At 45.7% G+C, this 22,370-nt stretch overlaps 1 protein-coding gene across 1 annotated transcript in view; it reads left to right on the forward strand.

Moving 5' to 3' along the window:
* The first annotated feature begins 12,137 nt into the window (after positions 1–12,137).
* LOC143768797 (nicotinamide N-methyltransferase-like) overlaps positions 12,138–22,370 on the forward strand; it is a 93,323-nt gene continuing 83,090 nt past the window's right edge. Inside the window, exon 1 of the mRNA XM_077257436.1 lies at positions 12,138–12,284. Within this exon, the coding sequence (XP_077113551.1) occupies positions 12,182–12,284 (103 nt within the window). The 5' untranslated portion in view covers positions 12,138–12,181. The remainder of the gene's footprint in view (positions 12,285–22,370) is intronic.

Consider the following 22,370-nt stretch of genomic DNA (forward strand, 5'->3'; position numbering starts at 1 on the left):
CTCTATATCCACAGTAATATTTCGGTCTGTTGCCATTGCTAGCTTTCTGGACATGCACCTACTTAAAATTTCTTTATCAATTCTTCTTGGGAAGGAGGGAATAATTGTGACTGAAAATAGTTGCCAAAGTTAAAGTACAGAAACAAAATGGATGATTAAAGAAAAGTAAAAATGAGAAAGAGCACAATAATTTGTAGAAAACAAAAATACCACAACATCTGGAAAAGGACCTATTGGCCTTTGAAAATGTATTAATGGGGAAGAAGCAGGGGATGTTATAGAATATATGGCACATCATTTGCCTCAGTTACAGCAGGATGATGTTTCCTCTGATGGTGACACCATCAATTTGAGTAAGTATTCAGCAAAGTCCACCTCCTCTGCTGCTGTAACAGGTAATCTTTTACATTGTAGTCTTTCAATTACATCAATGACACTTCTGATCCATTAAGCCACAGCAACACAGGGATTAACGACAAAAATTTACAACAACAACAGCGTCTTCCAGTTGATTTATTGGATGAGAGGAACAGTCAGTGTTTGGACTTGGATGAGATGGGGGCAGTGGAGATGAAGAACAATTCAAATGCTTAGCTATTGTTGATTCATCAAAATTGTGGGCTGCGCTGTGGGAAAATGCGGCACATTGGAGGTTCTAGCTATTGTTTATGACAATTTCAGCTGTGATGGAAGTAGTACTCAGGGGCCGTGGAAATCTTAAAGTGGGAATCAGGAGGAGGGAGACATTTCATGAACTGCTCAAAATTCAGGATAATGACATCAAAAAGCAGGATAATGACATCAGCCATGTGTCTTTGGGCTTTCCCGTGATGCTCTACAGCAGGGGTGGGGAACCTTTTTTTCTGCTAAAGGCCATTTGGATAATTATAACATTGTTAGGGAGCCGTACAAAATTATCAGCATAAACAATGCGCTATATACCTAATGCTTGGTGTCACCTAGGTATACAGCACTTATGGGACACTGAGCAGGAAATATACAGTACATATGGAACACAGGATGGGGCATGCAGCACATATTTCTAACAGCAAGAGTAAGGCTATGTGCACACGTTGCAGAATTGCCGCTGAAATTTCCGAGGCAATTCTGCAACTCCCTGCCATGGGTATAAAGCATGCAGAATTGGCATGTGTTTTCCCGCTAAACACTAGCGTTTTGCAAGCGTAGTTAGCTTGCAGAATGCTAGCATTTTCCAAGCGATCTGTAGCATCGCTTGGAAAACTGATTGACAGGTTGGTCACACTTGTCAAGCATAGTGCGCGGTCACGTGACCGTGACGTCACAAAGGTCCTTTGCGCAGAATCCCATTGAATTCAATGGGCTGTGTTGTGCATGCTTTTTGCAGCGTTTTTGCTGCGAAAAAATGCGGCAACAAAGCATACAATCCGCAACGTGTGCACATAGCCTAAAACTGATAGGAATGGAGATTTCTATATCCCAAGCATTTGTTACATATTATCAGTTGCCAATCATAGGTATTTCCTCAGCGAGTGATCACACAAGGGGTGCTACGAACAGTGTAAAGAGTTAAATAAAACTCATTGCTATGTGACTTTGCACTTTATAGGTATACTCAGCTGTTGGTTGACTGTCAGATCTTCTGATCCTCATGCGCTGTTATTATTTGCTGAAGATGACTTCAATAAACAAAAACATTATTCATTCTACTGAGAAAACATCACAAGGTATCAGATGATTACATTTTGTCTCTTCATTTATTTTTAACACTTACCACTTAGCAGAGATAAGTAAATCAGTTTGTTGCAGATTAAACTTAAATTGAATTTTTGTAAATTTGCAGAATCCCCAAAATGAAAATAATTTTCAATTCGATTTGTGCAAGTTGCAAAAAAAATAAATGTCCTTCACATTGTATTTAAAGCAGAAGATTGCATCAGTCAGAGAAGGCACACATGACCTAGATTCCACCACCTGGGCTTCCCCTTATTGATTTGCAGCTATCACATGATAAAGAACAACCAATAAGGAGAGATTGTCATAGCCTGTTTAAAAGCCGAGGTACGGAATGAAGCAGAGATTTTAGGACAAATTTCAATAATTAGAGGACGTGACGGCTTATAGCTTAGCGATATGGGGAGAGAAACCCCTAAAACATTGAGCAAATACTACAGACAATTTGTGTTGTTCAACAGAATTAAAATAGAATGAGTCTAGTAATATTTGAATAATATAGAGATTTAATAGATATAGGGAGAGGTAGCAGAGATGACAGCAGTAGTGCCAGTGTGATTTATCATACATTGATATAGTATAGCTGACAAACATTTTTCTCATTCTTCGTGTACAGGCAAGCAGCAAGCCAACACAATATTCCTTAAACTCAAAAAAATTTTTAACTCAGTGTCTGTTAGAAAAAGTACGATTGACACAAGGCAAGCATGCTGAGTTTTTTAATTTGTTTTCAATCCTTTTCGGGATGGAATAAATAATTGTGTTAAAAAAAAACTAAAGAAAATTAACCAAAGTCCTGATATTTGACTGTCTATCACACAAAGTGTTTGCGTCACAGCATACTTTTATTTTTAAACAACCGCATTTTAGTAGTCATATATCTCATTTATACGCGCCACACCAGTAATGTCTTGTTCAGTCCTTTTTGGGAAGAGGTAAGTATTGCGTAAACAAATGGCATAGAAATAATTAACAAATCCACACATTTACAGTAAGGCTATGTGAACACGTCAGGATTTCTGGCAGAAATTTTCCTGACAAAAACCGGATATTTCTGCCAGAAATCATTTTTACCACGATTTTACCTCGATTTTACCTCGTTTTTACCGCGTTTTTGATGCTTTTTTTTTGCGTTTTTTTCCCAATGCATAGAATAGCGGGAAAAAACGCAAAATTAATGAACATGCTGCTTTTTTTTACCGCGATGCATTTTTTTCGCAGAAAAAACGCATCATGTGCACAAAAATTGCAGAATGCATTCTAAATGATAAGATGCATAATGCATGCGTTTTTAATGAGTTTTTATAGTGTTTTTATCGTGAAAAAAACCAGAAAAAACCTGAACGTGTGCACATACCCAAACTGTCACAGTTTTTTTATACAACTATTTTAGTTTGACACCTGTACACTCCATATCCACAGGAATATTGCAGTCTGTTGCCATTGCTAGCTTTCTGGACATGTGTCCACTTAGAATTTCTTCATCAATTCTTCTAAGGGCTGTCCCACACGTCCAGATAATTCCGGTACCGGAAAAAATCGGTACCGGAGTTATCCGTGTCCGTGTGCCCGTGAGCTCACGTAGGCCATACGTGTGGCACACGTGTGCCGCCCGTGTGGCGAGTGGGTACCACACGGAGCGTGCAGGAGACAGCGCTAAAGTTTAGCGCTGTCCCCTGCATTGTGCTGAAGCCGCGATTCATATCTTCTGTGCAGCAGCGTTTGCTGCATAGAAGATATGAATAATAGTGTTTAAATGAAAGATCGATGTGTCCGCCGCCCCCCCACCCCCTGTGCGCCCCCCCGCTGTTCAGAAAATACTCACCCGCATCCCTCGTTGGCTGTCGCTCCTTCCTGGTCTGGTCGCGGCTTCCACTGTATGCGGTCACGTGGGGCCGCTCATTTACAGTCATGAATAGGCGGCTCCACCTCCCATAGGGGCGGAGCCGACTATTCATGATTGTAAATGAGCGGCCCCACGTGACCGCATACAGTAGAAGCCTCGGCCAGACCAGGAAGCAGCGACAGCCAACGTGGGAGCGGGTGAGTATTTTCTGAACAGCGGGGGGGCGCACAGGGGGTGGGAGGGCGGCGGACAGGTAGATCTTTCATTTAAACACTATTATTCATATCTACTATGCAGCAAACGCTGCTGCACAGAAGATATGAATCGCGGCTTCAGCACCATGTGGGGGGGACAGCGCTTACTGTACCGCTGTCTCCTGCAAGCCACAGGGACTGCACACGGAGACCGTCCGTGTGTGATCCGTGTTTTACACGGACCCATTGACTTTAATCGGTCCGTGTAATACGTGCGCTCCCACGAACACTGACATGTCTCCGTGTTTGGCACACGGAGACACGGTCCGCAAAAAATCAATGACATCTGCACAGATGCATTGATTTTTATGGGTCTACGTGTGTCAGTGTCTCCAGTACGTGAGGAAACTGTCACCTCACGTACCGGAGCCACTGACGTGTGAAACCGGCCTTAGGAAGGGGGGAATAATTGTGATTGAAAATAGTGGCCAAAGTTAAAGTATAGAAACAAATAGAAGATTAAAGAAAAAGTAAAATTGACATTGGACACAATAATTTGTAGAAATAAAAATACCACAACATCTAGTAATTGACCAATTGGCCTTTGAAAATGTATTAATGGGGAAGAAGCAGGGGATGTTATGGAATATATGGCACGTCATTTGTCTCAGTTACAGCAGCATGATGTTACCTCTGCCGTAACAGGTAACCTTTTACATTGTAGTCTTTCAATTACATCAATGACACTTCTATCTGTTACTTAATCCATTAAGCCACAGCAACACAGGGATTACAACAGCGTCTTCCAGTTGATTTATTGATGAGAGGAACAGTCAGTGTTTGGACTTGGATGAGATGGGGGCAGTGGAGATGAAGAACAATTCAAATGCTTAGCTATTGTTGATTCATCAAAATTGTGGGCTGCGCTGTTGGAAAATGTGGCACATTGGAGGTTCTAGCTATTGTTTATGACAATTTCAGCTGTGATGGAAGTAGTACTCAGGGGCCGTGGAAATCTTAAAGTGGGAATCAGGAGGAGGGGGACATTTCATGAACTGCTCAAACCTCAGGATAATGACAACAAGAAGCAGGATAATGACATCAGCCGTGCATCCTTGGGCTTTCTCGTGGTGCTCTACAGCAGGGGTGGGGAACTTTTTTTCTGCCAAAGGCCATTTGGATATTTAACATTGTTTGGGAGCCATACAAAATTATCAGCATAAACAATGGGCTATATACCTAATGTAAAGACCCACACACACTTTGTCTTTCTATGGGTCACCACATGTGAAACGTAGGACAGCCAGGCAATGCACGGACACCGCAGTGCTCGAGGAAAAGTGGAGTAGGACCTGGCAGATCATGTGACGGCCTGGAAGGCGCTGGGGGAGGAGCCAAGCTTCGAGAATGGACGAGAACCGACAGCTAGGTAAATGCTGGGTAAGTAGACAGGCAAGTTGTGGTCAGAAGCCGGGAAGATGAGCAGTAGCCAGGGACGAGACAGAAGGATGGTGGAGGACAAGCCAAGGTCGGTAGCCAGACGAGAGCGCAGAACAAAAGAATAAAAACAGAGAGTGGTCAAAGACAGAGTCAGGGGTCAGAACTAGAGAGAAGAGCTGAACTGAACCAAGAAACAGAAACAGAGTCTAAGCCGGGTCATACACTGTAAACACAAGCACACAGAGGCACAACGATATCAGAATAACTTGGGTCAACAACTCAAGCCGGGTAAGCAAAAGTATCACTGACGCAGGGCAAGACCTAAATAGCCATCCCTGAACCAAAGAGAGGCTAAACAAGGTTAACCCCCACCTGACTAGGACAGGAGAAAAACCCCATCCTATGTCATGACACCTAAGGCTTGATGTCACATAGGTATAGAGCACTAATGGGACACTGAGCTGGAAATATACAGCACATATGGGACACAGGATGAGGAATACAGCACATATGGGACACATCCTGAGGTATACAGCAAACATGGGACACATCCTGAGGTATACAGCACATATGGGGAACAGCCTGAGGTATACAGCACATATGGGACACAGGATGAGGTATACAGCACATATGGGGCACAGCCTGAGGTATACAGCACAAATGGGACACAGCCTGAGGTATACAGCACAAACGGGACACATCCTGAGGTATACAGCACAAACGGGACACATCCTGAGGTATTCCGCATATATGGGGAACAGCCTGAGGTACACAGCACATCTGGGACACATCCTGAGGTATACAGCACAAACGGGACACATCCTGAGGTATACAGCAAACATGGGACACATCCTGAGGTATACAGCACATATGGGACACAGCCTGAGGTATACAGCACATATGGGACACAGGATGAAGTATACAGCACATATGGGGCACAGCCTGAGGTATACCTCACAAATGGGACACATCCTGAGGTATACAGCACAAACGGGACACATCCTGAGGTATACAGCAAACATGGGACACATCCTGAGGTATACAGCACATATGGTACACATCCTGAGGTATACAGCACATATGGGGCACATCCTGAGGTATACCGCATATATGGGGAACTGCCTGAGGTATACAACACATATGGGACACAGCCTGAGGTGTACAGCACATATGGGACAGAGAATGAGGTTTAAAGCACATATGGGACACAGCCTGAGGTATACAGCACATATGAGACACATGTGGAAGTATATTTTTTTTAGCATTTTTTCAGGTGTTTTTCAAGCAAACTAATCCTGAAAAAGACACTGTGCGTACCTAACTTTAGTCACGCTATTGGGGTCCAGCGAGGCCTCTTTCTGTTGTTCTCTCGTCTGCTGATTGGCTGTAGCAGAGACAAAATGTCTACCGTGCTGTAATCTATCACCAAGCTCAGTGGCTTGTGACGGCTACATCTGACACTGGGTTCAGTGATTGTCTGCAGCGCTGTAGTCACTCGACAAAGCTAAAGAGTAAAATTCACTTGTTTGTGCCTTTTTTATACCCCTGAGCTTAAGAAGTAATTTTTTTAAAATGGGACAACCCTTTTAATTATCTACTTTTATTAACCGATTTGGGCATGTGCAGGTGGCAATTTTTTTTACTATTATACTTAGCTATAAACCACGTTATAGATATATTAATTATTAATTCTGTATATAAAAGTGCAAGGTATTTTTTTAAAGGTAGGTGTGTTTTGGCATTTTTTGTGGCACGTTTAACTAAAGCGTACATGCTTCTTTATGTCTATCACTAAAAATGTCAAATGTACACACATTCACTGACATAAATGCATTGCAGACACACACTGTACTGATTTATAAAGTGTGCATTTGTGTATACACTTATACACACAGAAATAAGATCTCTGGATCTCGGGCAGCAAGCGCCATGAAGAAGATGGGGACCCCCGTCACCATCACAGAACACTAGTGAGGGGAGACATTGTGACATCAGCAGAGGGTAGAAAGGGTAGAGGGGCAGGGAGAGCAGCTGTGTGGGAAAAGCAGCTTATGTTGGGATGGAGGACAGGAGTCAGTCAGGATAAAGACATAAACAGGAAGCTCCAGTACTCACTTCAGGCCAGCACTGTGTTCCTCTGGAGCCTCCCCTCCTCCTCCTGACTGTCTCGACGACAGCGCTTAGCTGACAGCAGTGCGGGACACAGAGGCCATCTTCTATTCACTTCCATTAGCACGAAGGCTATGTGTACAAGTTGCAGAATGGGGTGCAGAATTTTCTGCACAAAATCCGCATCTCCTGGCAGAAACCGCAGGTACAGATTTGCCGCAGATTTTATGCGGTTTTTATGCAGAATTGATGCAGATTTTGTACAGATTTTCTGCGGTTTTTACCACTGTGGATTTCTATAATGGAAGGGTGCAGAAACGCTGCAGATCTACACAAAAGAAGTGACATGCACTTCTTTTAAATCTGCAGCGTCTCCGCTCTGATTTTTCCGCACCATCTGCACAGCTTTTTTTTACCCATTGATTTACATTGTACTGTAAATCACAGTGCGGATCTGCAGCATTTCTGCGGGGAAAAATCTGCTGCAGATCCGCACTAAATCCGCATCGTGTGCACATAGCCTTACTACCTTCAGCTCAGCAGTGATTGCACACCCGTTCATGAGGTGGGTGGGCTTACTGCTGTCAGGCTCCAAGAGCATGGCAGGTAGTGCAGGGTAAATGGCTGTGCTGTGCCTCCCTCCCCCCATCCTAGCCAGAGACTCCGGGGAGGGAGAGCGAGGGACATAGCCTGAGGTTAGGTGTTGTATACCTCCGGATGTGCCCCATAAGGCTGCTTTCACATTTCCGTCTTTCCTCTGCCATCGCAATACGTAGATTTTTGAAAATGCAGGATCCTGCAAAAAATTTGCAGGATCCTGCATTTTCCCATAGACTTGTATTAGCGACGTATGTACTCACGTTTTGTCCGCTGGGCACTGGATCCTGCGAAATGTGACGGCCCGTCTTTTGCAAAAAACGTTCAAGGGAACGTTTTTCTGTACATTGTATCCAGTGTTTCTGACTGCGCATGCCCAGCAGGAAATCTCGCACTTACTCTCTTTCCTCCCCGGGAATACAGACGGAAATGTGAAAGGACAAACTTCTTTTGGTACATCGCGCCGACGCTTTTTGATGGGCGAGTACTGACGCAAATGTGAAAGTAGCCTTAGTGCTGTATACCTCTGGATGTGCTGTATACCTCAGACTGTGTCCCATATGTGCTGTATACCTCAGGCCGTGCCCCATATGTGCTGTATACCTCAGGCCGTGCCCCATATGTGCTGTACACCTCAGGCCGTGCCCCATATGTGCTGTACACCTCAGGCCGTGCCCCATATGTGTTGTATACCTCAGGCCATGCCCCATATGTGCTGTATACCTCAGGCTGTGCCCCATATGCACTGTATACCTCATCCTGTGTCCCGTATGTGCTGTATACCTCAGGCCGTGCCCCATATGTGCTGTACACCTCAGGCCGTGCCCCATATGTGCTGTATACCTCATCCTGTGTCCTGTATGTGCTGTACACCTCAGGCCGTGCCCCATATGTGCTGTATACCTCATCCTGTGTCCCGTATGTGCTGTATACCTCAGGCCGTGCCCCATATGTGCTGTATACCTCAGGCTGTGCCCCATATGCACTGTATACCTCATCCTGTGTCCCGTATGTGCTGTATACCTCAGGCCGTGCCCCATATGTGCTGTATACCTCAGGCCGTGCCCCATATATGCTGTACACCTCAGGCCGTGCCCCATATGTGCTGTATACCTCAGGCCGTGCCCCATATGTGCTGTACACCTCAGGCCGTGCCCCATATGTGCTGTATACCTCAGGCCATGCCCCATATGTGCTGTATACCTCATCCTGTGTCCCATATGTGCTGTATACCTCAGGCCGTGCCCCATATGTGCTGTATACCTCAGGCCGTGCCCCATATGTGCTGTATACCTCAGGCCATGCCCCATATGTGCTGTATACCTCAGGCTGTGCCCCATATGCACTGTATACCTCATCCTGTGTCCCGTATGTGCTGTACACCTCAGGCCGTGCCCCATATGTGCTGTATACCTCAGGCCGTGCCCCATATGTGCTGTACACCTCAGGCCGTGCCCCATATGTGCTGTATACCTCATCCTGTGTCCCGTATGTGCTGTATACCTCAGGCCGTGCCCCATATGTGCTGTATACCTCAGGCTGTGCCCCATATGCACTGTATACCTCATCCTGTGTCCCGTATGTGCTGTATACCTCAGGCCGTGCCCCATATGTGCTGTATACCTCAGGCCGTGCCCCATATGTGCTGTACACCTCAGGCCATGCCCCATATGTGCTGTATACCTCAGGCTGTGCCCCATATGTGCTGTATACCTCATAACTGATATTTTGTGGAACAAAAAACTTTGAAGTGACAAAAAATGGATATCAATTATTACATTTATTAATTCATCAATAAAATAATTGAAAATACAGGAAAAACGGTACTGGCAAATTCGAGACTGATTTTAAAGTCCACAATAATTGAATAAATCTTTGGCAGCAAGTTTATGCAATGACTTTCAAAGCAAGCAATATATACAGTATATTCTTGTGTACAGTGAACTTTTAACTCTAGCTAAAGTGCCAGAAAGTGCTATTGCATTAATTAATTTAAGAATAAACCCTGATTTAATCAAAAGTCCAAATGCATAAAGGTGGTATTATTACATTAAATCTTAAAGATACAATCAAAAATGAAATGAGTAATAATTAGGGTTTTGCTATTCCATTATTTGGTCACTAGATGGTGCTGTTCCTATAAAATCTTATAGTGCCGATACATACAAATATAGTGACTGGCTTGAATCACAAGCACTCTTAGTATGTCCCAAAAGAATCTCTCCACCTGTGATGCTGTGGCTAAAGGGCATCTTTATTTACAATATAAGCAGTGTCCATTATCATAGCCAGAAATGGCAGGGATGGATAAACTTATTGTGATAGGCTAAAGTGACCTCTCATGTTTGAAAACATGAGATGTGATCAGATACCTTAGTGCCGCTGCCGTGTATAAAGTAGTGCCGACAGGACTCCTGCCTCCTAGCCCCGACGCGCGCATTTCGCCCTGCAACTTCAGGGGGCATGTCTTGAATGGGGAAGCGTGTGTGTATAAATACGTTGCTGCTCCAGTGAAAAGAATTCCCTCATGTGACGTCAAATGCGCATGTGTGAATAGGGAGATTATTTGTGATGAGCAAGTATGCTCGTTACTCGAGTTTCTCCGAGCATGCTCGGGTGTTCTCCGAGTATTTCAGCATGCTCGGAGATTTAGGTTATGTCGATGCAGCTGCATGATTTGTGCCTGCTAGACAGCCTGAATACATGTGGGGGTTCCCTAACAAACAGGCAATCCCTGCACGTATTCAAGCTGTCTAGCAGCCGCAAATCATGCAGCTGCGGGATCAAAAAACTAAATCGAGCACGCCAAAATACTCGGAGACCACCCGAGCATGCTCTAAGAAACTCGAGTAATGAGCATACTCGCTCATGACTAGAAGTTATCCAGTTGGATAATATTGATTAAACATAATGCTATAAATAAGGTCTATAAACCTGAATATTTATAACAAAAGTGAGGGGAATGTAAAAAAGGAGGGAAGAGAAATATATGTGAAGCATCATCATTGGGAGAATGTGCTTATTAGATAGGTGTTGCTACAGTAGCGATATTTAACCTAAAAAACTGTAGACTGACAACAAATAATCTCAGTATCTAAATTTTAACCATTTAATACACAAAATATCAGAGTTTTTGTAGGATACAATAAACATTCTTATTTGATACTATCTATCTTAAATAGATCAGCTACACCTGATCAGAAAAAGAAAAAAATAATACTGTCCATCCTTGCCTATATGAGTATCATTGCCAACATTTCCTGTTTAGAAATTGTCCATAATTGTTTTAATTTCTAAGAGAAAAAAAGTTATTTTAAGGGAAAATTATTTTTAAACTCTAATTATCCTTCCTTTCTGTTGACTTTCTTCTCTTCCAGATTCGACTTGAGGATCCCAAAGCTGTCAGCTAATTGCTCAACGAATGATGTCACAATTAAACACAGCGTAAGTATACACAAATTAGAATAATAAAATACAATAATTACAAATTGTATCAAAACAATAAATTACAAACAAACTAACATATAATTAAAGGGAATCTGTCACCCCATTTTAGGCCTAGGGAAAGGTCAGAGAGGCCCGGCGCCTGCGCACTGCAGTACTTTGCTCTGCCCTCAACAGGGAGATAAAGTACGCCTGAGCAGGAGCCACGGCAGGAAGCAATGAAGAGGACGTCATCGTATGAAGATGGGAGGCACAGGACCCAGACCGTGACTCCCATCGGACCGGACCGAACCGGGACCGCCCCTGGGTGAGCATAATCTAACTCGTTTTTCTTATCTTTCAGGATACATCTGGGGCTTATCTACAGCATTACAGAATGCTGTAGATAAGCCCCTGATGGCGATGGCCTTAGCTTATAGACCTAAAATGGAGTGACAGATTCCCTTTAAAATTGCAGAACCCCTGCGAATCATCAAACTATAGTTGCTCAAATTAGACCTCAGTTATATTATATTCCCTTAGTCCTAAAAGTTCAAATTTTAAAATATAGAATTTTTAATCCACCAGCTCAAAGAAAAGCTCCAAAGCTGAAATTTTAATTTAGGCCCTGGGGTGTTAAAGAGCCCAATTGAAAAATCTACCATCTCTCCTTCTTAGCTAACATTTTTCCTAGATCCCTCCCCTCTTAACCCCATAGTGACCAAATCTATCCCTCGAATTTTGAGGAGGTTAGGGTTGCATTGATTAATTTTTTTTTTTAAATGCCTGGGGAGTGTTTTAAGATTTGAGTCATCTGTTATTGTTTTTGCCTTTTCTGTATCTAAACAATGTGTCCCTTATGTGTTGTACACAGCCTCAGATATACTGCCCTTTGGAGGTTGGAGGAAATTGGATCATCGCAGTCCATCTGATGCCTGAGGGAGAACGAGGGAGCAGAGCACGTAAGTAAACACTAGGATTGAGCGAAACGGATCGGTCATTTTCATAAATCGGCGACTTTTAGGCAAAGTCGGGTTTCATGAAACCCGAACCGATTCTAGTGTGGGATCGGCCATGCGGTACACGATCAGAGCGCCAAAGTCGCATTTCATATGATGCTGTTACCGCCGTTATTCAGCCAATGAAGGAGGACGCAGAGTGTGGGCAGCGTGATGACATAGGTCCTGGTCCCCACCATCTTAGACAAGGGCATGGCAGTGATTGGCTTGCTGTCTGCGGCGTCACAGGGGCTATAAAGGGGCGTGCACGCCGACCGCCATCTTACTTCTGCCGATCTGAGCATAGGGAGAGGTGTTGCTGCAGTTAGTCAGAAGCAGGGACAGAGTTAGGGAGGAAATAAAAAACCCCAAACCGCTTGTGCTGGAGCGATTTTCACTGTCCCACACCACCTTTTTGTGCAGGGACAGTGGAGGTCGTATTTTAGTGCAGCAGCTGCATAGCTGTGTGCACGGTGCTGTGCAAACCAACTGCTTTTTTCAAAGCAAAAATCCTGTTGCTCCTTTCTGCACAGTTACCTGTCTTGTTTATTTGTCTACCAATTTTTTTGTTCAGCAGTCCTTTTTATTGCTGCCGTACTTGCCCTGAGATCATTGTAGGAAGCTTGTTATTGCAGTATTTTTTATTTTTTTTTAATAATAATTACAGCCACTTTCTGCCACGTTCATAGTGTTGTGTTATACCACTGGGCCAGAGTTGTTGTTCAGTGTCTCCCCCCAAAAGTGAGATAGTAATTCTCACAGTTTATATTCTGCTGTACTGCTAGTGTGTCGTATATCAGGCAGCCACTTTCTGCCACGTTCATAGTGTTGTGTTATACCACTGGGCCAGAGTTGTGGTTCAGTGTCTCCCCCCAAAAGTGAGATAGTAATTCTCACAGTTTATATTCTGCTGTACTGCTAGTGCGTCATATATCAGGCAGCCACTTTCTGCCACGTTCATAGTGTTGTGTTATCCCACAGGGCCAGAGTTGTGGTTCAGTGTCTCCCCCCCAAAAAAGGAGATTCAAATTCTCACACAGTGTATATTCAGCTGTACTGCTAGTGCGTTGTACATCAGGCAGACACTTTCTTCCACGTTCATAGTGTTGTGTTATCCCACAGGGCCAGAGTTGGGGTTCTGTGTCTCCCCCCAAAAGCAAGTCATCTTTCAGGCAAGCTACGTGTCAGCAGGGGAAGGTGGGGCAAAAGAATGTGAAATCCATGATTGGTTAATTTAAATGAAGGTTAGCTAATCAACATTTTTGGTAGGCAGACGTGTCCTTTTTTCGGACAGTATTGAACCAGCAGCACTGAACACGCTTTCTGAAAGCACACTGACAGCAGGGCAATCGATGTTCTGTAATTCATATTCTGGCAATTCAGGCCAGGTGTCTAGTTTAGATGCCCAGTAATCAAAGGGGAATGACCTGAGAGGGAGAACATCAATAAGGGCGGAAAAGTATTTTGTAACCATACTGGACAAATGCTGTCTCCTGTCACTTTGAATCGATGCAGCTGTCCCTGTCGTGTCAGCGGTCATTGCGAAATCATTCCACAACCTTGTCGTAAAACCCCTCTGTCCAACGCCACTTCGGATTTCTGCACCTCTAGCACCTCTGCCATGTTGCCCCCTGCAGCTCGTGTGAGAACCATCACCGGCGCTGTGTGCTGGGAATGCCTGAACCAAACGGTCTACAAGAGTTGCTTGTTTGGTAGCCAATATTTGACCTAGGTTCTCATGTGGCATGATATTTTGCAGTTTTCCTTTATATCTTGTATCCAGGAGGCAGGCCAACCGGTTGTCGTCATCGGTCATCATTTTAAAAATGCGGGGGTCCCTTTTTAGGATACGCAAGGCATACTCAGCCATGTGGGCCAATGTTCCAGGTGTGAATTAACTGTTTCTGCTGGGTTGAGGCCCACTTTCTTGCAAATCAACATCACAAGTGTGCCGCAATAAACCTGTACCAGACCTTGCAATGCCACCAGTTTCTATTGCCACCTGAGAATCATCCTCCTCCCATACATATTCATCCCCATCATCCTCCTCCTCATCCTCTTCATCCGCCAATTCGTCCTGGACAGTTCCCTGAGCAGACAATGGCTGACTGTCATCAAGGCTTCCCTCCTCCTTGGCTGCAGACGCCTGCTCCTTAATGTGCGTCAAACTTTGCATCAGCAGACGCATAAGTGGGATGTTAATGCTTATGATGGCGTCGACCACTGCACACCAGACAACTCCATGTCTGCCATCCAAGTGCCTGCCCGTGTATCCTCCCACAAATTTATAACAGCACGCCTCTGTTCTCACAGCCTCTAAATCAGGTGCAGTGTGGAGTTCCACCTTGTTGCAACGTCGATTATTAGGTGGTGCTGAGGAAGAATCAGCGATCGCTGATGGTTCAGCATACGGCTGGAGTGTATGGGCATCCGGCGGATGTGCGAGCAAAGTCTTCGCACCTTCAGGAGCAGGGCTGGTAACTTTGGATAATTTTTGAGGAAGCCCTGCACCACCAGGTTAAAGGTGTGAGCCAGGCAAGGTATGTGTTTCAGTTCTGAAAGGGCTATGGCAGCCATAAAATTCCTTCCGTTATCATTGAATACCTTGCCTGCATCAAGATGTACACTGCCCAGCCATGACTGAGTTTGTTGCTGCAAGTACTCCACCAGTACTTCCGCGGTGTGTCTGTTGTCGCCCAAACACTTCATTTGAAACACAGCCTGCTGACGCTTACCACTAGCTGTTCGATAATGGGACACTGTTGTGAATTTGCTTTTTGCTCCCTCTAGTGGTTACTAGTTTTTTGACTCTGGTTTTTCTGTCATTCCTTTTATCCGCACCTGGGTCGTTAGTTAGGGGTGTTGCTATATAAGCTCCCTGGACCTTCAGTTCAATGCCTGGCAACGTAGTTATCAGAGCTAGTCTGCTGTGCTCTTGTCTACTGATCCTGGTTCCAGTTATATCAGCTAAGTCTGCCTTTTGCTTTTTGCTATTTGTTTTGGTTTTGTATTTTTGTCCAGCTTGTTCCAAATCTATATCCTGACCTTTGCTGGAAGCTCTAGGGAGCTGGTGTTCTCCCCCCGGACCGTTAGACGGTTCGGGGGTTCTTGAATTTCCAGTGTGGATTTTGATAGGGTTTTTGTTGACCATATAAGTTACCTTTCTTTATTCTGCTATCAGTAAGCGGGCCTCTCTGTGCTAAACCTGGTTCATTTCTGTGTTTGTCATTTCCTCTTACCTCACCGTCATTATTTGTGGGGGGCTTCTATCCAGCTTTGGGGTCCCCTTCTCTGGAGGCAAGAAAGGTCTTTGTTTTCCTCTACTAGGGGTAGCTAGATTCTCCGGCTGGCGCGTGTCATCTAGAATCAACGTAGGAATGATCCCCGGCTACTTCTAGTGTTGGCGTTAGGAGTAGATATATGGTCAACCCAGTTACCACTGCCCTATGAGCTGGATTTTTGTATTCTACAGACTTCCACGTTCCTCTGAGACCCTCGCCATTGGGGTCATAACAGTTTGCCAGGCCAATATTAAATGTTTAATGCATTGCAGAAGAGGGATTATAAGAAAGAAGATTCTGAGTTTTTTTTTTTCTTCTTCCCCTTTACCTCAGAGTGGCTATGCTTGCTGCAGACATGAATGTCCAGACCTTGATTACAAGTGTGGACCAGCTGGCTACTCGTGTGCAGGGCATACAAGACTATGTTATCAGAAATCCTAGGTCAGAACCTAAAATACCGATTCCTGAACTGTTTTCCGGAGACAGGTTTAAGTTTAGGAATTTCGTGAATAATTGTAAATTGTTTTTGTCCCTGAGACCCTGTTCATCTGGAGATTCTGCTCAGCAAGTAAAAATTGTTATTTCGTTCTTACGGGGCGACCCTCAGGATTGGGCTTTTTCGCTGGCGCCAGGAGATCCGGCATTGGCTGATCTTGATGCGTTTTTTCTGGCGCTCGGTTTACTTTATGAGGAACCCAATCTTGAGATTCAGGCAGAAAAGGCCTTGCTGGCTATGTCTCAGGGGCAGGACAAGGCTGAAGTGTATTGCCAAAAATTTCGGAAATGGTCCGTGCTGACACATTGGAACGAGTGTGCACTGGCCGCTAATTTTAGAAATGGCCTTTCTGAAGCCATTAAGAATGTTATGGTGGGTTTTCCCATTCCCACAGGTCTGAATGATACTATGGCACTGGCTATTCAAATTGACCGGCGGTTGCGGGAGCGCAAAACCGCAAATTCCCTCATGGTGTTGTCTGAACAGACACCTGATTTAATGCAATGTGATAGAATCCTGACTAGAAATGAGCGGAAAATTCATAGACGCCGGAATGGCTTGTGCTACTACTGTGGTGATTCTACACATGTTATCTCAGCATGACTCCTGAACACCGCGAGGTGATACGTTTCCTGGTTTTACATAAAATGCATGATTTGGTTGTTTTAGGGCTGCCATGGTTACAGACCCATAATCCAGTCCTGGACTGGAAGGCTATGTCAGTCTCAAGTTGGGGCTGTCGTGGTATTCATGGGGATTCCCTGCCTGTGTCTATTGCTTCTTCTACGCCTTCGGAAGTTCCGGAGTATTTGTCTGATTATCAGGATGTCTTCAGTGAGTCTGAGTCCAGTGCACTGCCTCCTCATAGGGACTGTGACTGTGCTATAGATTTGATCCCAGGCAGTAAATTTCCTAAGGGAAGACTGTTTAATCTGTCGGTACCTGAACATACCGCTATGCGTTCATATATCAAGGAGTCTCTGGAGAAAGGACATATTCGTCCGTCTTCTTCCCCTCTTGGTGCGGGATTCTTTTTTGTGGCTAAAAAGGACGGATCTTTGAGACCTTGTATTGATTATCGGCTTTTAAATAAGATCACTGTCAAATTTCAGTATCCTTTACCGCTGTTGTCTGACTTGTTTGCCCGGATTAAGGGTGCCAAGTGGTTCACCAAGATAGACCTTCGTGGTGCGTACAACCTTGTGCGCATTAAGCAAGGTGATGAATAGTGTTGAGCATTCCGATGCTGCAAGTATCGGGTATCGGCCGATACTTGCTGTATCGGAATTCCGATACCAGGATTCCGATACTCTTGTGGTATCGGATATCGGGTATCGCAACAACATTAATGTTAAAATGTGTAAAAGAGAGAATTAAAATAAAAAATATCGCTATACTCACCTGTCCGACGCAGCCGGGACTTCAGCGAGGGAACCGGCAGCGTTGTTTGTTTAAAATTCGCGCTATTACTTGGTTACGTGAATTCCCGGCTTGTGATTGGTCAGGTCGGCCATGTTGCCGGGACGCGGACCAATCACAGCAAGCCGTGACGAAATTACGTCACGGCTTGCTGTGATTGGTCCGCGTCCCGGCAATATGGCCGCCCTGACCAATCACAAGCCGTGACGTCACGGGAGGCTGGACACGCGCCCATTTTAAAATGAGCGCGTCCAGCCTCCCGGCTTGTGATTGGTTGACCGCGGCGCAACCAATCACAAGCCGTGACGTCACGGGAGGCTGGACACGCGCCCATTTTAAAATAAGCGCGTGTCCAGCCTCCCGTGACGTCACGGCTTGTGATTGGTCAGGTCGGCCATATTGCCGGGACGCGGACCAATCACAGCAAGCCGTGACGTAATTTCGTCACGGCTTGCTGTGATTGGTCCGCGTCCCGGCAACATGGCCGACCTGACCAATCACAAGCCGGGAATTCACGTAACCAAGTAATAGCGCGAATTTTAAACAAACAACGCTGCCGGTTCCCTCGCTGAAGTCCCGGCTGCGTCGGACAGGTGAGTATAGCGATATTTTTTATTTTAATTCTTTCTTTTACACATTTATATGGTTCCCAGGGCCTGAAGGAGAGTTTCCTCTCCTTCAGACCCTGGGAACCATCAGGAATACCGTCCGATACCTGAGTCCCATTGACTTGTATTGGTATCGGGTATCGGTATCGGATTGGATCCGATACTTTGCCGGTATCGGCCGATACTTTCCGATACCGATACTTTCAAGTATCGGACGGTATCGCTCAACACACTAGTGATGAATGGAAAACCGCATTCAATACGCCCGAAGGTCATTTTGAGTACTTGGTGATGCCTTTTGGGCTCTCCAATGCGCCTTCAGTTTTTCAGTCCTTTATGCATGACATTTTCCGGAAGTATCTGGATAAATTTTTGATTGTTTATCTGGATGATATTTTGGTTTTTTCTGATAATTGGGATTCGCATGTGGAGCAGGTCAGGTTGGTCTTTAAAATTTTGCGTGAAAATTCTTTGTTTGTCAAGGGCTCAAAGTGTCTCTTTGGTGTACAGAAGGTTCCCTTTTTGGGGTTCATTTTTTCCCCTTCTGCTGTGGAGATGGACCCAGTCAAGGTCCGAGCTATTCTTGATTGGACTCAGCCCTCGTCAGTTAAGAGTCTTCAGAAGTTCTTGGGCTTCGCTAACTTCTACCGTCGTTTTATCGCTAATTTTTCTAGCATTGTGAAACCTTTGACGGATATGACCAAGAAGGGCTCCGATGTAGCTAACTGGGCTCCTGCTGCCGTGGAGGCTTTCCAGGAGTTGAAACGCCGGTTTACTTCGGCGCCTGTTTTGGGCCAGCCTGACGTCTCACTTCCCTTTCAGGTTGAGGTGGATGCTTCGGAGATTGGGGCAGGGGCCGTTTTGTCGCAGAGAGGCCCTGGTTGCTCTGTTATGAAACCTTGTGCCTTTTTCTCTAGGAAGTTTTCGCCTGCCGAGCGAAATTATGATGTGGGCAATCGGGAGTTGTTGGCCATGAAATGGGCATTTGAGGAGTGGCGTCATTGGCTCGAGGGTGCTAAGCATCGTGTGGTGGTCTTGACTGATCACAAAAATCTGATGTATCTCGAGTCTGCTAAACGCCTTAATCCGAGACAGGCCCGCTGGTCATTGTTTTTCTCCCGCTTTGATTTTGTTGTCTCGTATTTACCAGGCTCAAAGAATGTGAAGGCCGATGCTCTTTCTAGGAGCTTTGTGCCTGATGCTCCTGGAGTCGCTGATCCTGTTGGTATTCTTAAAGATGGAGTTATCTTGTCAGCTATTTCTCCGGATCTGCGACGTGTGTTGCAGAGATTTCAGGCTGATAGGCCTGAGTCTTGTCCACCTGACAGACTGTTTGTCCCGGATAAGTGGACCAGCAGAGTCATTTCCGAGGTTCATTCCTCGGTGTTGGCAGGTCACCCGGGAATTTTTGGCACCAGAGATCTGGTGGCCAGGTCCTTTTGGTGGCCTTCCTTGTCAAAGGATGTGCGGTCATTTGTGCAGTCCTGTGGGACTTGTGCTCGAGCTAAGCCTTGCTGTTCTCGTGCCAGCGGTTTGCTCTTGCCCTTGCCTGTCCCGAAGAGACCTTGGACACATATCTCCATGGATTTCATTTCTGATCTTCCGCTATCTCAGGGCATGTCCGTTATCTGGGTGATATGTGATCGCTTCTCCAAGATGGTCCATTTGGTTCCTTTGCCTAAGCTGCCTTCCTCTTCCGATCTGGTTCCTGTGTTTTTCCAGAACGTGGTTCGTTTGCACGGCATCCCTGAGAATATTGTGTCAGACAGAGGATCCCAGTTCGTTTCCAGGTTCTGGCGATCCTTTTGTAGTAGGATGGGCATTGATTTGTCATTTTCGTCTGCTTTCCATCCTCAGACTAATGGACAGACGGAGCGAACCAATCAGACTTTGGAGGCTTATTTGAGGTGTTTTGTCTCTGCTGATCAGGACGATTGGGTGACATTCTTGCCGTTGGCTGAGTTTGCCCTTAATAATCGGGCTAGTTCCGCCACCTTGGTTTCGCCTTTTTTCTGCAACTCTGGTTTCCATCCTCGCTTTTCTTCGGGTCATGTGGAGCCTTCTGACTGTCCTGGGGTGGATTCTGTGGTGGATAGGTTGCAGCAGATCTGGAATCATGTGGTGGACAACTTGAAGTTGTCACAGGAGAAGGCTCAGCGCTTTGCCAACCGCCGCCGCGGTGTGGGTCCCCGACTACGCGTTGGGGATTTGGTATGGCTTTCTTCCCGCTTTGTTCCTATGAAGGTCTCCTCTCCCAAATTTAAACCTCGTTTTATTGGGCCTTACAAGATATTGGAAATCCTTAATCCTGTATCTTTTCGTCTGGATCTTCCTGTGTCGTTTGCTATTCACAATGTATTTCATAGGTCCTTGTTGCGGCGGTACATTGTGCCTGTAGTTCCTTCTGCTGAGCCTCCTGCTCCGGTGTTGGTTGAGGGCGAGTTGGAGTACGTGGTGGAGAAGATCTTGGATTCTCGCCTCTCCAGGCGGAGGCTTCAGTACCTGGTCAAGTGGAAGGGCTATGGTCAGGAGGATAATTCCTGGGTGGTCGCCTCTGATGTTCATGCGGCCGATTTAGTTCGTGCCTTTCATGCCGCTCATCCTGATCGCCCTGGTGGTCGTGGTGAGGGTTCGGTGACCCCTCACTAAGGGGGGGGTACTGTTGTGAATTTGCTTTTTGCTCCCTCTAGTGGTTACTAGTTTTTTGACTCTGGTTTTTCTGTCATTCCTTTTATCCGCACCTGGGTCGTTAGTTAGGGGTGTTGCTATATAAGCTCCCTGGACCTTCAGTTCAATGCCTGGCAACGTAGTTATCAGAGCTAGTCTGCTGTGCTCTTGTCTACTGATCCTGGGTCCTGTTATATCAGCCAGGTCTGCCTTTTGCTTTTTGCTATTTGTTTTGGTTTTGTATTTTTGTCCAGCTTGTTCCAAATCTATATCCTGACCTTTGCTGGAAGCTCTAGGGAGCTGGTGTTCTCCCCCCGGACCGTTAGACGGTTCGGGGGTTCTTGAATTTCCAGTGTGGATTTTGATAGGGTTTTTGTTGACCATATAAGTTACCTTTCTTTATTCTGCTATCAGTAAGCGGGCCTCTCTGTGCTAAACCTGGTTCATTTCTGTGTTTGTCATTTCCTCTTACCTCACCGTCATTATTTGTGGGGGGCTTCTATCCAGCTTTGGGGTCCCCTTCTCTGGAGGCAAGAAAGGTCTTTGTTTTCCTCTACTAGGGGTAGCTAGATTCTCCGGCTGGCGCGTGTCATCTAGAATCAACGTAGGAATGATCCCCGGCTACTTCTAGTGTTGGCGTTAGGAGTAGATATATGGTCAACCCAGTTACCACTGCCCTATGAGCTGGATTTTTGTATTCTACAGACTTCCACGTTCCTCTGAGACCCTCGCCATTGGGGTCATAACAGGACACCCCGTGTGCAACACTGGCAGCTGCGGATGGAGCGGTAGGGCAACTGCGCTCTGTGCACGAGCTTTCGCTTCTGGAGGAGGAGGAGGAGGAGTGGCGAACGCCTTATGCCAACTGTTTCCTTAGACTGTGGGATAGGCTGAACTGTCCCACTATGGCTGCCCCCTGTGGACCCTACATCCTACACATTAACCCAGTGCGCCGTGATGGACACGTAACGTCCCCGGCCATGCCTACTGGTCCATGCATCTGTTGTGAGGTGCACCTTTCCACTGACTGATTGCCTCAAGGCATGGACAATGCGGTCTTTGACATGCTGGTGGAGGGCTGGGATGGCTTTTCTTGCAAAGAAGTGTCGACTGGGTAGGTCAAAGCGTGGTACTGCGTGGGCCATCAGGTCTTTGAAAGCTTCGCTTTCAACCAAACGGTAGGGCATCATCTGTAATGAGATTAGTATAACAATGTGGGCGTTCAAATCCTGTGTACGCGGATGAGAGGATGAGTACTTTTCCTAACGAGAGTCTCTTATAGGGTGAGCTGGACTGGAGAGCTGCATATGGTGGAACTAGCGGTGGTGGTGGTGGACATGGCGGATTGAGAGAGAGTTTGTTATGGTATTCTTGTTGTTGGCCAACATAGAGTCTTTCCTACCAATAACCTTGTGATTCCCTGACTGCTTTGGCCTTACGACGATACCTCCACATTTGCTGCTGGTGGTGTCCTAACCGGTGGGCTTACAGTGAGGGAAGCAATGTAGCATTGCTGACTACCTTCACTCCGAGCAGGTGCACCAACGGTACGGGACGTTTCGTAGTTAGTCCAGGCTTG

This window comes from Ranitomeya variabilis, chromosome 4 (assembly GCF_051348905.1).
Source record: "Ranitomeya variabilis isolate aRanVar5 chromosome 4, aRanVar5.hap1, whole genome shotgun sequence".
NCBI classification, from domain to species: Eukaryota; Metazoa; Chordata; class Amphibia; order Anura; family Dendrobatidae; genus Ranitomeya; species Ranitomeya variabilis.